Below are 16708 nucleotides of genomic sequence, written 5' to 3' on the forward strand. Positions count from 1 at the left end.
TTGTGTAACTCAGCGGAGAACTCAAAGTTTTCGGACAGCTTCGCAAACCTGCAAGTACCTAAACGGGCGCAGTTGAATGTTGGTAATGCCTGATTTATAAGTATTGATGACTGGGAGAGAAGGAAGTTCACAAAATTGCATTTGACGTGTTTTTGTATATTATTACGTGTATATGATAGCTTTTGGATTGCTGTAACTAATTTTATTTTGGAGTCTACTTAGAAGGACCTTTCTTTTGAAACAGTAGTTTTGTTTTTCTGGAGACATTAGCATCAATACTGATTAGCAATTTGTATCGTGGTGCTGTTTATTTATCATTTGTGGCCATAAATTATGAATTTAATTCAGGTTTTTTGTTGACACTAGAATAATGTCAGTAATAACATTAACGGAGCATTAATTGGTTCAAATGTGTCGTGACTCTATGGTTCAAAGATGCTTGTCGTGACTCTGTGCCAACTATACTGGAACCTACCATGAACAATGTGTAATTATAGAACAAGCGCCCAATTGTAAGGCTATTTGTTCGTTATGCAATTGGATGTAACTTGTCAGTAAATAATTGACATATGAACAAGTCAGTAAATAATGCAACGATTCATTTGACATGGGTATATACAAGTTGATGGGTATATACACCAAATACTTTAAATTTGACAAGTTGTATGCTGAAAATAATAAAGGGATTGACCCTCATCCAAAGGGAGAAAAGGCAGGGACGATTACCCTCTGTGACAGTTAATGGCCAAGATTTGGCTAATAAAATTTGTTAGGGTCAGAATTTAACGTGTGCTACTCTTGTAACTGATTACCAACAAAGGGCCACCATGACAACAACTACACAAGGAAGCATTATACAGCTTCAAGAGCAAGAGCAGGAGCAATATGGGTCAAATGTCATAGAACCTGCCGAAAAAGGTCAATCAACGGTGCAACCACCTTTGAACGTCAGTGCATCGACGTCACATCTACATGAGCCAGAAATACCACGTATGTTGCGGTCATATGGTCGAAAGCGGAAAGGTTGGTATAGTTATATTATTCATAAGGTTCTAATTCAAGTAACATGACTGTAACAGCTATATACACACACGGTAACTCTGTTTATACCATTATGCTGCTACCTATATGGGTCTGAATTCTCGCTAGTCATCATCGAAAACTTGTAGGTATACTGTCATAACACACCAATGTCAGCTGCATATAAAGCGAACCTGACAAACTGAATTGAGCATAATAATTAAGTATGATTTTATTCCAACCACATCCAGATAAGGCTAATGTCATATTAAGCTAATTGGGAAGTTACAGTATGTTTGAAAAATTGTTAGTTACATCGTGTTTGAAGATTGTTATAAAATAGTTATTGGGAAGTTACAGTGTGTTTAAAGATTGTTACGAAAAAAATAATTTTGGAAGTTACAGATTAAAAATTAATACTGATACTCAATATTTGAAAACTTTTTACAGTGAATTTGTAGTTTGTTGCAAAATTAGTTATTGAAAAGTTACAATTTAAAAATTAATACAAATTTTCATACATGAAAGCTGGTAGTTACAAAGTGTTTGTAAGTTGTTACAAAATAATTATTGAAAAGTTACAGGGTGTTCAAATACTGTTACAAAATAGTTATTTGGGAAGTCACAGTTTCAAAATTAATACAAAACTTGATATTTGAAAACTGCTAGTTACGATGTGTTTGGACGTTGTTACAAAATAGTTTGATTATCAATTTATTTATTGGATTAGTGATACGTAAACCCAATTGTAACAGTCAATTACATGTTTTGGAAACTATTGGATATTGATTAGGTGATTGACATGTTTAGTCGTCCCATGAATTGGGGTGGAAGAACTGCCAAAAGTAGGAAGCTGGAACGCCACATCGTTGAATCTCTAGCAGTTGTGAGTCTGAAGTTTGGACTGCATCCTATTATGTGCTAAATTTTTTCAGCATCATATTTAAATTGGTATTACGAACCAACACCAACATACTATTACTGACGTCTTCTACACTACTCCCACTCGGGATACCCAAACACATAACCTAACAAATTGGTAGTTACTCGCAAAATTTGTATTAATTACCATAAAAGTACACCCAAAAAAATGTATTCATTATGTGTACGTTCTTACTTACAGCTTTGTTCGTCCTAAGTTACAACATTCAAGGAAATTAGTTGTCAAATTGAAAATCTTTAATAAAGCATCAGGAGCAGAAGGAGGTGCTTATTCAGGTACTATCACATTGTGGGTCATTGAATGACCAAGGCTATTCAGTTTTACACATCTGACTCTGGGCCAAAAAATTGACATTCATTGTGAGATTTTATGCACAATGTTTTACGTATTACTGTGTATGCACATTGTCGAAATTAAGGTCACTGATGTGTAACTCTGTATTCACATCGGTACCCTTAATGTTGCAATACAGGTCTTACCATGATAAAAACTGTAAAATTTATTTTATTTTCTGATGCTAATTAGTGACACGACGTAACACTTATTAAGAGTATCGATACTAAAAATATAGTTCAACATTTTGTCCATACGATTGACAAACTGTTCATATATTGTTACAATTCGTAAGTTCTTATTTACCTCTTTGTTCGTTCTGAGTTACAACATATATAAAATTTCTAGTCGAATTTGAAATCTCCTATAGAGCATTGGAGCAGAAGGAGGTACGAACCGCTCATAGAGGTAGTAAATTTGGGTCATACACTGACCAAGGCCATAGAGTGTTACACATCTGACTCTTGGCTAAGAAACTGTTGTTTTGGGCTGTCGTACCTCCCTGTGACAGTGTAACTGTGTATGCACACAGTGAAACGTACATGAATCTAATGTGTAACTCTGTATATAGGTGCTCTCTTAAAAGATGGTGTACAGGACCAAAACATGATAAAAGCTGCAAACATGTGTTGAAGTCTGTAAACGATTAGCAACAGCACGTAACACGTATATTCACTGTCGGTACTACAAATCTGGCGCTTTGTACGTAACAAAAGTTATCCGACATGGTTCAGGCACTGCATGTGGGTCTACAGTCTCTTCTCCCGTGATGTACTAGTTGCCCTCATATGCGTTCAGGAAGATCTCACTATTTTAATGAGATGTTCGAGAAGGTCTCGCTACGCAATATTTTGAGGTTCGAAACGATCATCGTAACTATTCTCAATAGATACTTAATAAAGTGTCTAAGAAATTTAATGTGTCAGTGGGAGGAATTATCGTTTCTGCCAAGGGCAATAGCACAAACAAGAGAAGAGGAAAGGTTCATCGAATATTAACTAGTTGTATTATCACTAGTTGTAATATCGGGGAATATCTAGTTGGAATATTATTCAGTTTTAAATAGAGCAGACGAAAAGCTGCTGATTGCAAATTCATTAGTTATAATAAATTGTAACATAAAGCTAACTGGTTGTAACGCAATCCGTACATAGTGAAATGTGCAGGTCACTTATGTGTAACTGTTTATCCACATGACCCTTAATATTGATGTACAGGTCATTTCATGACAAAAGCTGCATAATTTGTTTTATTGTCTGAACAGATGTGACACAGTTCAATGGCATGCATCGAACTCTACAGCTTCCACTGCCATGACAAAATTGTTTGCCCTCATATGCATTGTCCAGTGATATTTTAGCACATTGTTCGGGTCCGACGGACTATAAAAGGGCGCGAGTGCAGTAGTATTTCCCTCAACAACAAAAATTTTTCCGTCCACCTTTCATTTTAAATTACTTCACACTTCCCATATCATTCTACTGAAGGGTGGCAATGAACCCGTGCCTGAAATTTATTATTAGTATTCTTCAACCCGCCTCTAACTTCAATTGCAGTATCATCAATAGAGGGTTCACACAAAAATCAAGTTCTTGGGTGCCAAATAGCAGCCAGTAGGTTGTATGATGTTCGAGAAGATCTCGCTAATTTAATGAGATGTTCGAGAAGGCCTCGCTACATCAATTGTTTTGGGGTTCGAATCGACCATCTTTATGTTCTCATTAGACACTTATTAAAGTGTCTAATGAAATTTTATGTGTTGGGGGGAGGACTTGTTGTTTGTGCCAAGTGCAATTGCACAAACAAGAGAAGAGGAAAGGTTCATCGGTTATTAACTAGTTGTAGTATCACTAGTTGTAATATCAGAAAATTTCTAGTTGTAATATCACTAGTTTTAACTAGATAAAACGAAAAACTGCCGATTGCAAATTCATTAGTTGTAATGAATTGTAACATATATATAACTAGTTGTAACTCAAAATGGAACATGGCGTAATCAAAATTTGTGGCATTTTAAATATTAGTTACCCTACTTTCAAATTACTTGTCCCAACGAAGTATAATGTTCTTCTGCGAAACTGTTACTTATTATGTGGTCACGTGGAACCAAGCCGAGCCGCCAATTGTAAGTTCATTTCTGTACTGAAGGAATACTACCTATTGAAGTGCCTGCAATACTATCTGTAATACTTATCATTAATACAATTATAAACAAATTGTCTAAGTTTTAACATACAAGCAAATGACAAGGTGTCTGTACAAGCACATCAATAAGCGGTAACAGCTTATTAATTTCTTGTAATGTACATATGTTGGTTGTAACTTCTTGTTACACTTGAAAAGTAAGGTGACTGACGTATAATTGGGTATTCACGACCCAATTGTTGTTGGAATACAGGTCATGATCCAATCGAATTGAACCATTATTTCATCTACACACTATACATTTGACCAAACGTTGAATCTATTCTCTCGTTAATAGGTGGTTGTCATGCCTTCATCTACTCACCCAGGAGTACTATCCCGTGGAGAACAGCATGAAATGACGCAGCAAGCAGTTGGTCAAGTTGCCAGAAGAAACCATTTACTATGCATGATCTGAAACAGGTGCTCCGTTAAAAATTTCTACCTCTTTTTTTCTCCCACCTATTTCTTTATCAGTAGATCCTTTCTTTCATCCAACCAAAAAGTAGTAGGTATCAGCATAGTCATGCAATCCACAAACGAAGGATCTCATACAAGCTCACCATCAAATGTTCGGCAAAAAAGACGGAAAGTATCTTTGGGTCCAACAAATGTCATCAGCAAGTACGAAACACCAGATGGGAGGATTTTATATGGTACCAAACGCGAGTTCAAGAACGCTCCACTTAACACCAACAATTCTCTCGGACTAGCTGGTCACATTATTAACAATACCATCAATAATCATCGACCGTCTGGCTATTCTGTTATGGACCATGAACCCATATGGGAGCTTGTTCGTGAGCGAAGAATGGAATTAAAGGTATTTTGTCGCTGGCATGACCTCCGCGTCCCGAGAACAAGGTCGGCGGATCTTGTTATAGGACCACAAGCCAATGATGCAAACGTATTACATAGACTACAGCGAGAAGTTATGCAGATGGAGCGTAGGCTTCACAGGTTTCACGAGATCCAAGCCATAAAAAGACATGGTATTGGAAAACATTTTGATGTTCAGCACATTTTAGCAGATCCCATGCTTATATCCGATCCGGACCTATCTGATTTTACTGAATCAAGCGACGATGACTTTCAAAGGTACATACCCCATTGTCTAATGCATGACGGCGTTCCCAGGTGTTGTATGGGATACAACTGATAACAAGGGATGTAGTTCAATATTTGTTAGGGTAGCGGTAAAACTATACTCATTATAATCTCTACTCAAACAAATTGCTTACCATATTTGGATATTAATCATGCCTGTTAAACAGTTGTAACTAGTTGTAACGTAACAGTAACAGATCCCTAACTGGTTGTAACCCATTGTGTACTGTTCGTTCTTTCTTTTTGTTGCATTGTAAAACTTCATTTTAACGTTACAAATTAGTTCTCCAAGGAATCATTTTCTTATGCGCACCTATTACCAACATGTGGTCGTGACCTGGCTTGACCATAATTTAATTAATCTAAAAACTTGTAATACCAATTGATGTGCTTGTGATATATCATGTCAATGATGCACTAAATTCGTCAAGCGATGCAAAACAAATGGCCTAAATGATAATGTTTTATAAAAATAGCCCAATAATAATTCGAATTTATCATCATAACAAAATCAAGACAATTTAGACTTTAGATTGTGTTATCTTATACATCGTACCTTTGACGGTGCGATCTATGCCAATAAATATGTTATTAAGGTATGCAATTGAATGTAGTAGAATGATATACATATCACGACTACCATTCAACTGTTATGGTCGATTTAGTGAAAAATATCCGATTACAAAAAATACGTTCAATTCTATTGTAAAATTGTTATTTCAATTTTCTACCAACTTTATAATTTTCTAACAATTTTATACAACCCAATACAAACTATTGATGACTACTAACACTAGATGCGATTACAATTGTAATCCACTTGTTTAAATTTGAAAAGAGTGAAATATCAATGGTGCCTGTATAACCTCGTCAATAAGTTGTAACAGCTTATTAACTGCTTGTAACGTACATATGCAACATTCTCAGGTTGGGACAACCACTTAATGTCCCGTTCAAAATGTATAGTTACATATCATTCATCAACCTCATTCTGGGGGGAGGCGACGTCAGCGCGTAGTTGCAATCCCTGTGTGTTATTTCTTCCCTGAAATGCGTAACGATGGCAAATCAGCAAATATTATTAATAAAATATACGATTAATGATATACGATGTCCAAGTCTCCAATTAATAACATTACATAAATATGTGCTGTAACGATAAAAGTTTGTCACCTGAGGTGATGGTGCAAATACATGATATGCATCAACATCATAGTGTGTTGAAATTGCCCCACGCTCCTCCTACATTATATAGTATAAGTAATCGACTGTCAACAAATCATTACCAGTGCCTATATTGCTCACTTATAAAGTTAAATTGGACTAGACATTATAACAAAAATGATATATCAGACCATTAAGACATCTCTGATGGAGTTATGCTTGGAAAAAATAGAAAATCTGGGATACATCCATTCTGTAGGGACACTTGCAGGAGGCCCCTGATTAGCCAAACGGTGGACCTTGGAATAATAAAAAATAATACGTTATTAAAGCGAGCATACGTTAACTACATAATTTGCATGATTTGACAGCCTTCGGGAGCCCACCGTTACAATTAAAGAAAAAAAGGTAGCTCTACTACATGAACAAGAAGGTTTTATTTTAACTACTAAATGTATGCATACCGTTTGACTTTCATCGATATCGGGAGCAACAACATTTGGAGGGCCATTCACTGTCTGAATCATTGAATGCGTCTACAAGTTTCGTATGGGCCAAATCATTGTATAAGACAAACAAAATACGTATATCAGGAGGGATGACGGCCGTAACAACATTATCACACAATGTAACATCAATGTAACTATTTATGCTGTTAGAAACATCCAAATAAAAGTAAGAGTCATGTCCATTTTATACTAACCGAAACAGAGTCAGTAGATGAACGGCATCCCATAAACATGTATTCCTCAAATGAAACCGATGTCGGCTCCGATTCTGAGACCTACAGTATTGACACGGCAATAATATTATTTCATAATGAATGTTACCTAAACTTTAGTTAATAGTATAACAATAACTTAGTTTTAGCATAAATGTTCCCCAAGTACCAAAATTTGATCCATACCGTAGTCTGTGTAGTTCTTGATAATCTAGATTTTCTTTTTACTCTGTCAAATTTATCGACCCAACTTCGCATCACTCTACTTTTCTTCCTACCACCTCGTTTTTTAATGCCTCTTGCGACTACTGCCCCCTCATTTCATTTACAATTTCAATTTTAACTCGTTCCTCCATATTCAGATTTTTTTGATTTTGCAAAGGTTGCTCTTCGCTTTCTGAGAGGAGGAGCTCAACTCTCTTTGACAAATCGGATATGACAGTGATTGCTACTTTGCTGGTGTCCTCCGACATTGCTGCTCGAGTTGCGACCTTAATCATGGCTGAAGCGAGCTCCCGATAACGAGTTGAAATCATTACTTTAGGATCAGCCACAACTTCCTGTCCTCGCCGATCAAAACAGTCTCCAGCCCGAGCTCTTTTTGTCCATCGCCTCTTAATGTATTCAGGAGGAATTATTTTTATGCCCACGGTATCAAACATCTTCAACGCGTGCCCACATAAAATGCCTTCATTCTCATATTTTTTACAAATGCAATGTACACTTAGATCATTCCGATTGAATACTACTGTTCTTTCAGGTCCTCCATCATACCTCATGACGGCAAACTCCACAAACATCGCTGCATCTTGTTGTCTCAATATAACCATAGTTGTTGACTCGCCATATTCATTTTGGAATGCAACAAATACGGTTGGTGAATACGTCTCTGATGCATGCACAAGCATAGGTGTTTGCCTTAACCCTACCATGGGGAACTTTTGCCTCATTTCATATTCTGCAATCAGTTCATTATGTCTCTTTTTATCAACCACCCGATTGAAATGTCTAAAGAACTGCACAAGGTCATGATCCAGTTTCAAATGATTTTTAATTGTTGCATTTAGGCTTTCGCTGAATTGGGTGCTTCGCATTCCCGCGGTCTATCTTTCTTTCATCATGCACCTTGCCCATTTATCACGAATTTTATACAACCCGGAGAGCCATTCATTATTTTTAAGATTGTGTTTCTTCACCATCGCCTCCCACACCCTATTGAATTGTTCCACTTCTTCAAACTCATTGTAGACACCAAATTTTTAAGGTATTTTCGTTTACTATTATTTTTATTTTTGATTAATTTTATTTACTTTTAGTCTTTTATTTTTGAAGTCATTTAATTAAACTTTAATCATTTAATCATTTAATTGTTATTTTGTTTGTTTCGATTCTAGGTTTCTATTTTATTTGATTTTTTTGTTTTGATTCGTGTCTTACTTTAATTGAATTAAGAGTTTTTGCACCAAATTTTTGAAAAAAAAAGAAAAAAAAAGGGAAAAGAAAAAAGAAATAAAAAAAAATCAAAAGGACAAGAACAAGACACCTAAGCCTGTTCTGGAGTTTGAAATCTTGACCTTTCATCTTAGGTTTAGTTTTCTTTGGGGGTGCCTTTAAAATGAAAACAGCCGCAAGAGAGAGAGGGGAGGTTGGATGAAGATTGGGGGGATTGAGGAAAAAGAAAAACAGACGGGCAAGAAAAGGGAATAAGGAGATTGGGAGGCTGCGGGGGAATGAGAAAATGAAAAAGAAAAACAAGAAGGATCGGGGGGGAAAGGAATGAAAAAGAGAGCAAAGAGAAGGCAGAAAAGGAACGGAGAGATTTTGGGCAAAGAAAAAACAGAGCTAAGGAAATAAAGTGAGAACAGAGCAAAAAGGAAAAATGGAGGGGGTTTCGTCTGAGAGCAAAAGGGAAAAATGAAAGCTTCGGTGAAGAAAAAAAAAGAGGGGGGAGGTCGGCTAGAAAAAAAAGAGAAGAAAAACAGAGAAGGAGGCTCTCGGTTGAGGGGAGCAAAAACCCAGAAAAAACAGAGAATAGGGGCGGCGGAAGGATTGAAGACTGAAAAAGGGCTACGGGAAACCAAGGAAAAAAGGATCGGAAAAAGAGGGGAGTTGGGAAATAGAACCAGAACAAGAAAATCTGGAAAAATTGAGAAGGGAGGTTTTCGGACAAAGTTGAGGGCCGAGAGAGCGGAAGTTGAAAAGGAATGGCCGGCTAGGAGAGAAAAAGGAGCAGCGGAGAACCAAAGAAAAGCTGAAGATTTGGGGGGACAACGGAGGGAAAACAGAAAAAGGGCAAGCTGAGGAAAAGAGAATCAAATAGCCGAACGGAGAGTCACCCAAGCCACCACCAGTCTGCATCCGCATCCGCTGCTGCTGCTGTCTGCCTTGTCACCACCGCGCACAACCTCCTTGACCTCTGCCTTTCTCTGCAACTCCAGACGAAAGCTCTCAGACGAAGTCAGACTTCGTCATCTTCCAATCCCAATTCACCGTTTTCATCTTCGTCCTAGTCGCCGTCGCTGCCGCTCAAGCAAGAGCACCGTAAGTTGGCCCTTCTCCTTTGAATATCAGTTCCTTCCCAAGCCCTCTGAGCATGACTGTCGTGGTTTCATCTAGTACAATTCTCTTGCTAATTGTCCCCAATTTTTGAATATACGTGTTGCAAAATGATGTCTGGAATTAGATTTCGTTGTTTCTAAACAATTTTGGGACAGATTGTAGTCTCGATTGAGAATAGGTTTGCCGAAATTTTTAATGCTCATTTGGTGCTTGATGAAATGACTGAGTGAAAGTTTTACTTGAAGATGATTTCGCCCGCGTTTTACATGTGAAAAATGAATGAACACTCGGATGATTTTTTGCTTGTCCGAACATAAGGAACAATTTTTCATGGCAGAAAGCTACGTTGGTCCATTGCACTCTTTGCTGTTTTTGTCTCTATGCTTGAATTCGAGTTAATGTTATGAGAGGGAATGGCTAGAGTTGAGACCGAATTGTTGATATTGCTTGCTGATCTCTTGTTCAAAACCTGGATTATATGATCTTGCAAGGGGCTTTGAAATCACGTGTTTAAACTACTGCAGTGTCCTTTTTCCTATCTATGCAATTTTTGAATCCTAACTTGAGATATGTTTTAGAACTTTATTTGGGAATTCATGTGGTTTTAGTCGCTGTGTGTGCAGGAATGCATGAACGTTCTTTTGGCTTCGTTTGTGCATAATCTGGGTAGAAAATTGCTGGGGGATGTATAGTGTACAGTTTGGTTTGGATGCTAAAGATGTATAAAGGGTCATTTTAATTCGGGAAAGTTGCAGCATGAGTTCGTTAAACTTGAAAAGAGGTAGAAGAAATTAGTGAAGAAAAGTGGCATGTTCTGTTTCCAATCTAAACTTTTCGTTGTTTGTTCGGATGTTGAAATCTTTTTCTGGTTTTGTTGCTGAAGCTTTTAGTTTGATGTAAATCTGTGGTTTGTCGTCCAGTTGATATGCCATATGAACGTCCATCCTAAGTTTCTTCCAATACGTTTGCTGCATTTTATGTTTAGCTGCTGTGATTGGGTTTTCTAGGGATAGATGTTTGTGTTGGGGTGATGTTAATTGAATGATTTGAAACTTTGTTGATTTTAGGATGATAAACTGGGAAGTTTGGCTTGAGTTTTGCATTTAATCTACCTGGTAGAGTAAGAAGGCAGGTCGCGGAAGTGAAATGGCAGAAGCATTGTTAATAAAATTGCAGAAGAGAACTGCTTTTCGTGAACTTGCATGGGTTTCTCTAAAGAATTGCAATTTAACCCCTCAATTTCTGTCTGATTTCATTGTGGTCCAAAACTAAAAAATATCAAATTGATTTGGCCCTTCAAAGTTTCAATTTGCCTTTTATATTTTTAGTGAGTTGTCGAGTAGATTAATTCTGAGATTATGATATGATTAGGTTTAAATGTTTTTAGCTATCTTATTATTTTTGATGGGCTTAACAAAAATTAGTTAGGAATTGGGTTAGGTTTATTTTGACTGGGTCTTGATGGTGGTTTGTTTGTTTGGATTGGGTTTTGTTTTGCTTATTTCCTGGGTTAGTAATTTGGGCTCAAGAGTTAAAGGCCATGCATTTTGTTGGGTTTTACTTGATAAAAATGATAGGCTGGCCCATCCCATTTGCTTTGGATTTTCAAATAGGCTAGGAAAGTTTTGGCCCAAGAAATAAATAAAATGGCCCAATGGCCTGTTTGATTAAGAATTTGGTAATTGGATTTGCGAATCAGTCCCTGGATTTTTCTTTATTCTACTATGGCTCTATAAACTTTTAATCTCTTTCAATTAGGTCCTTAACATAATTGTGAATAGGTCCTTGAACTTTATTTTTCTTTAATTTTGACCCCAAAGCTTTGTTAATTTGTGCACTTAAGTCCCTCTTTGTTTTATACTCTTAAAAGTAGGTTGTTTATATGTTTCAATTGATTCAATTTTATGTTTATTTTTATCTTTTGTGATTACTTATTAATTAAAGTGGTGCCTTGACCCTTTCTTTGTTTTTGGAGGGTAAATAAGTAGTTTTTGGAGGGCTTCAATTCAAGGGAGGTACACCCTATCCCTTATTTCTTACTTTATTTGACCTTATATGCCTTATGTGACTTTATGTGCTCAATTGCATGCCATTTGAATGCCTTCATTTTATTTATCTATTTATTCACTTTATTTGTTTTAATTTAGTATTTTTATTTTATTTTAGTTCAATTTTTGATCATTTGAAAGGCACTTGAATGCCACAATTGTAATAGTTAGGCTATTATATCATTTCATTTAATTCCTTCCCTCTTAGATTGTAGTAGGCTTCCCCCCGAATGTAATAGTTAGGGATTTATTTGTTTTACTTGCCTTATATGTGTTGCATGCCTATGTGCTATGTGTTACCGCTTTCTTAGGACGTGCATCTAGATATCATGCCTATGTGTTATGTGTCTTATGTGATTTATGTGCTTATTTGCTTTATTATGCTTTATCTGATTTTCTTAGACTGTAATAAATGCACGTTATCACACTAGTCCAATGCTAGCTGTGATTCCTTTCCCGTCACAACACTAGTCCAACATTAGTTGTGATTTTTTGTTCCGATTTCCCATTTGTCCAATGCTAGTAAGGATCCATAGACATGGGCTAGTCCAATGCTAGACTCTTAGGGACCTTCCTCATTATATCATATTTGTATGATTACATTACACTTCATGCATATTTTTTCATTTTTAGGATCTTTATCATTTTCACATAATATTTCCTCTAATAAAATATCTCTTACCCCTATGTATATATAACATTTAGATTTGCATCTCATTTAGAAAATTAGGGGGTAGATTAGTGCATTTTGCCTGATTAGACTAGAGATAACCCCTTGGATATGGGATATGGACGAGTTTGGCTTTTTCTAGTCTTAGCACGCTCGTACTCCCTCTATTAAAGGGAAAATTGAGTCACAAACATTAGTCCCCCGTACCCGACATGATGCATTCCCTTAGATCACGTATATTTATAATTATTTTATTTCTTTTCTTTTCTTGGAGTCTCATACTTTTGCATTATTCGTGACCTCTCCAAAGAGTCGTTATTTGGGCATCACAATTAATGTGATTGGCACCACTCAAGTTTTGAAGAGAAATTTTGCCCCCCGATACCCCCCCTAGGTCTAGGGTTTGCATTCATATAGTACATCTAAATGTGATAAATCTTCTGGGTTAAAAATAAGAAAATCCTTGACTAAATCACACAACTAGCCTTGGCTAGGTCGAAGGGGTGCCTTGGATTTTTATCCTTGCCTTCCCCTTCATCAAATGTGACTCCCGAACCTTTTCTTTGATTTTCATAGACTAGCAGTCGTTTAAAAGGGATTTTTTCCTACTTTTTCCTTTTAAAATTCATTTTAGGTGACTTGGTACACCTTAACTCTATACCAAGTGGCGACTCCATTTTTCATTCAAAAAACCCTTTTTAAACTATATTTTGGGTCAAATCGTCGCATTTTCAAGTCCCATTTAGACCCATATTTTTTTCATTTTCTTTGTAAATCAAATTCATTTTTTCAAACAAAAATTCACTTTTTAAACACATTTATTTTTCTTGTAAAAATGGGGCGCGACACTCATACATGCAGGCACCAAACATGTATGGAAGATCACTATTTTCCTTGTAGTGATTGCCAAGATGTTTCATAAAATTACGCCTTATGTGAAACGTACATAGACCGTGAAATGTTTCAGGCATAACAACTGAAAGAGCGGCTGCCATGGCATGATCTTGGTCGGTTAGTATGGTACTTGGACGCTTTCCGCACATTGCTTCTAGAAATGTACCAAATACCCATTTGAAAGAATCTATAGTCTCATCATACATAAGGGCAGCACCGAATATCACAATTTGCCTATGTTGGTTAAAACCCACAAACACTCCAAGTGGCCGGTATTCTTTATTTGTTTTGTAGGTTGTGTCGAATGTGACTACGTCTCCAAAAAATTTGTAGTCAATTAACATTCCTGCATCAGCCCAAAAGATATTCGTTATCTGCTCTTCACAGTCCAGCTGTACGGCATGAAAAAATGATAGATTCTCGAGTGTTTGCTCTTGAAAATAATTCAGCATGCTACCTGCTTCTCCATATTTTAAACTCCTTTCCCATCGAGTACGAAGATATCGTTTCAGGTCTTCCCGAGTATATCCCACATTTTCCATCCCACCTGCCTCCTTTTCCATAAGCTCATGGCTCTGTTTCAATGAAAGCCCAGCGTCCTCACTTATTTCAGCTTGGAATCCTTGAGCCTCGCTCACTTTTCTTTGTGATGGCATCATGTGCGCACATTGAGCAATGTGCAACTCATGGTTATGTTCTAAAATAATATCATGCACACGGTACTTCATTGTTCCTCTAAACAACACAATAACCATTTTAGCTCCACACCCTGTTTTCGTCGGAGCTCGTGTCCTCTTTGGCATCACATCACCTTCGTACTTGCGCTTCACACCTTCCTTGCAGCAACTATATCTCCTAGATGTGGTCACGCCGTCTTTGTCTTTATTCAGATAGTCTTTACGTACACTAAAACCCATTTTAAAGGCATATTTGTTGTAAAACTTGTACGCATCCTCTTCGCTGTTGAACTCCATTCCTAACTCAGGGGTCCCATCTTCTGCCAATTTGCTGCAATCCATTACTTCTGATCCTGCCTATTATGCATCAAACACCCTAATTTGCAACACTTCATGAATTGTATGTACATAAACGACAACATAAATGTATATTACCATTCATAATGTGTTATGAATCATACATTACTCATATACCAAATTCTATTATTACGCTATCAATATGATTAATGATTCACATCATCTTACTTTTACTCTAAGACAATCTGTGTACAAATACAACTCCATGTACACTAACTTATACGGATTGTAATGTATAGGTCACACGATGTAAGTCTATTTTAACTGTATGTACATCCACGCTGGTGATTATATTTTGATTCTAGATTCTTTAGCTCACTGGACCTTATGTCATTCGTTAATGACAACCGCATAAGCCAACTCCGCATTTTCTACTATTTCTATATTTTGAGGGCCAAACAATCACTTTCTAGTCATTGTAATATATTTTTTACATCATGTAATTTACTTACAATACAAGGTTCACCCATTTATTATTCACATATATGTCTTTTCCTCAGTTTCACCTCATTCAACTCTACATCTCTATTTTATACACACTACACGGTCAAGAGAGGGACAAACTAATATTACTCCATGAGCATGGACCAATTACTAGATGCACAATGATTCATATCAATTGTAATACAGTGGCTATAACATGTAACTAATTTACAACAAGATGTACATTCATTCACTTGTTAAATGTGACTTTGTTTCTCTCATCTTTCCCTAATTCCGTTCGATGGTTTACTTGAATACATACCCCTAGGTCTTCCAAAAACTACTATCCCTTTATAGTTCATCACTGAAAAACTAAATGGTCACACACACAGATACGGTACATATATTTAATATAGTACAAATTCACTATTCTTGTATCATCTTCATATTATGTCTTCAGTGACTCTAATTTCATCCTTCATTTAACAGATGTGCATTTGGGTGACAAATTATTGGCCACAGTTACTGACATGGTTCAGTCATGTTACCTTGGTCTGCTAATACGCTTCACGTTTCACCGAAGTCGGAGAGCGTAGCTGCATCTGCTATTAAGTTGAAGGACAAAATCTGGCTTCGTGAGATTTTGTCCTTCCTCTGTTTGCTTCTACCTTACCGCCTGCCTTGCGCGCATTCAAAATAGATACAATACTCTTATACCCAGTTGAAAACCACAGCTGCTTCTGCTATTCAGTTTTCCGTCCAAACTTTGGCTTCATCTCTGTTTGCTTCTACCTTGCCGCCTGTCTTTCCACTCACTTTTCTGTCAATTGCTATTTTCATCAGAGTAGACTACACTCACTTCACCTAGAAAGAGCTAGTAAGTCGAATTTCACTCGAACTTCAGCTTTCTACCTTCAGTGAGCGGTTGGTCAGACTGTCAGAGTAGAGCTCCTTCAGAAGCACGCCAAGACTCTTCCCTCAGTTTTGTTTTCTGCGGCTAATTCAAAATTTTAACTTGAATTTCAAAATCTACTTCTCTTCCATTTGCTCCGTTTGCTCACGTTTGGAAGTCAACATTTTTTTATTTGGAACGGTGTCGTTTTTCTGCCCTGCTTCAGCCTTGCTGACTTGGCTTATTTGTCTCCTCACGTTTTTTATTGTGAGGAGACCGTTCAGGAGCGATCGTCTGAGGACCGCTCCTGCCCTGTATCCGGGACTAGGAAGCAGTGAAGAAGCTGTCTGACCTGGTAAGGTTGAAAGATGTAAACGAATCGAGTCGATAGAATTTTGATTTAATCGAGGCGAGTCTCAACCTAGGTTTATGAAACTCAAACTTGAACTCGAGTTCAACGAAATCAAAATGTCAAGCTCGAGCTTAAAAAAATAAAATAAAATATTAGGAATATATATATGTAATTTTACTATTAAAATAAAAAAATTAATATTTATATATTAATATATATAAATATAATCAAACTCACGAGTTAACAAAATTAATATTTTTGAACTCGAGTTCGATTAGGTTAGCTCGAACTCGACTCAAGTTCGATGTTGATCGAGCTCGACTCGAGCTCGGACTTGAGCCGCTTGCGATCGACTCACAAGTGG

The 16708-nt window shown here is 36.8% G+C and overlaps 1 protein-coding gene across 1 annotated transcript; it reads right to left on the reverse strand.

The window, feature by feature from the left end:
- Positions 1–9804: 9804 nt before the first annotated feature.
- LOC113711323 (protein FAR1-RELATED SEQUENCE 5-like) lies at positions 9805–14662 on the reverse strand. Its single transcript, XM_027234486.1, has 2 exons — positions 13605–14662; positions 9805–9898 (listed from the first exon to the last, which is right to left on the reverse strand). The coding sequence occupies exons 1-2, from the start codon at positions 14660–14662 to the stop codon at positions 9805–9807; spliced, it is 1152 nt and encodes a 383-aa protein (XP_027090287.1).
- Positions 14663–16708: the final 2046 nt, after the last annotated feature.

This window comes from Coffea arabica, chromosome 10e, assembly GCF_036785885.1.
Source record: "Coffea arabica cultivar ET-39 chromosome 10e, Coffea Arabica ET-39 HiFi, whole genome shotgun sequence".
NCBI lineage: Eukaryota > Viridiplantae > Streptophyta > Magnoliopsida > Gentianales > Rubiaceae > Coffea > Coffea arabica.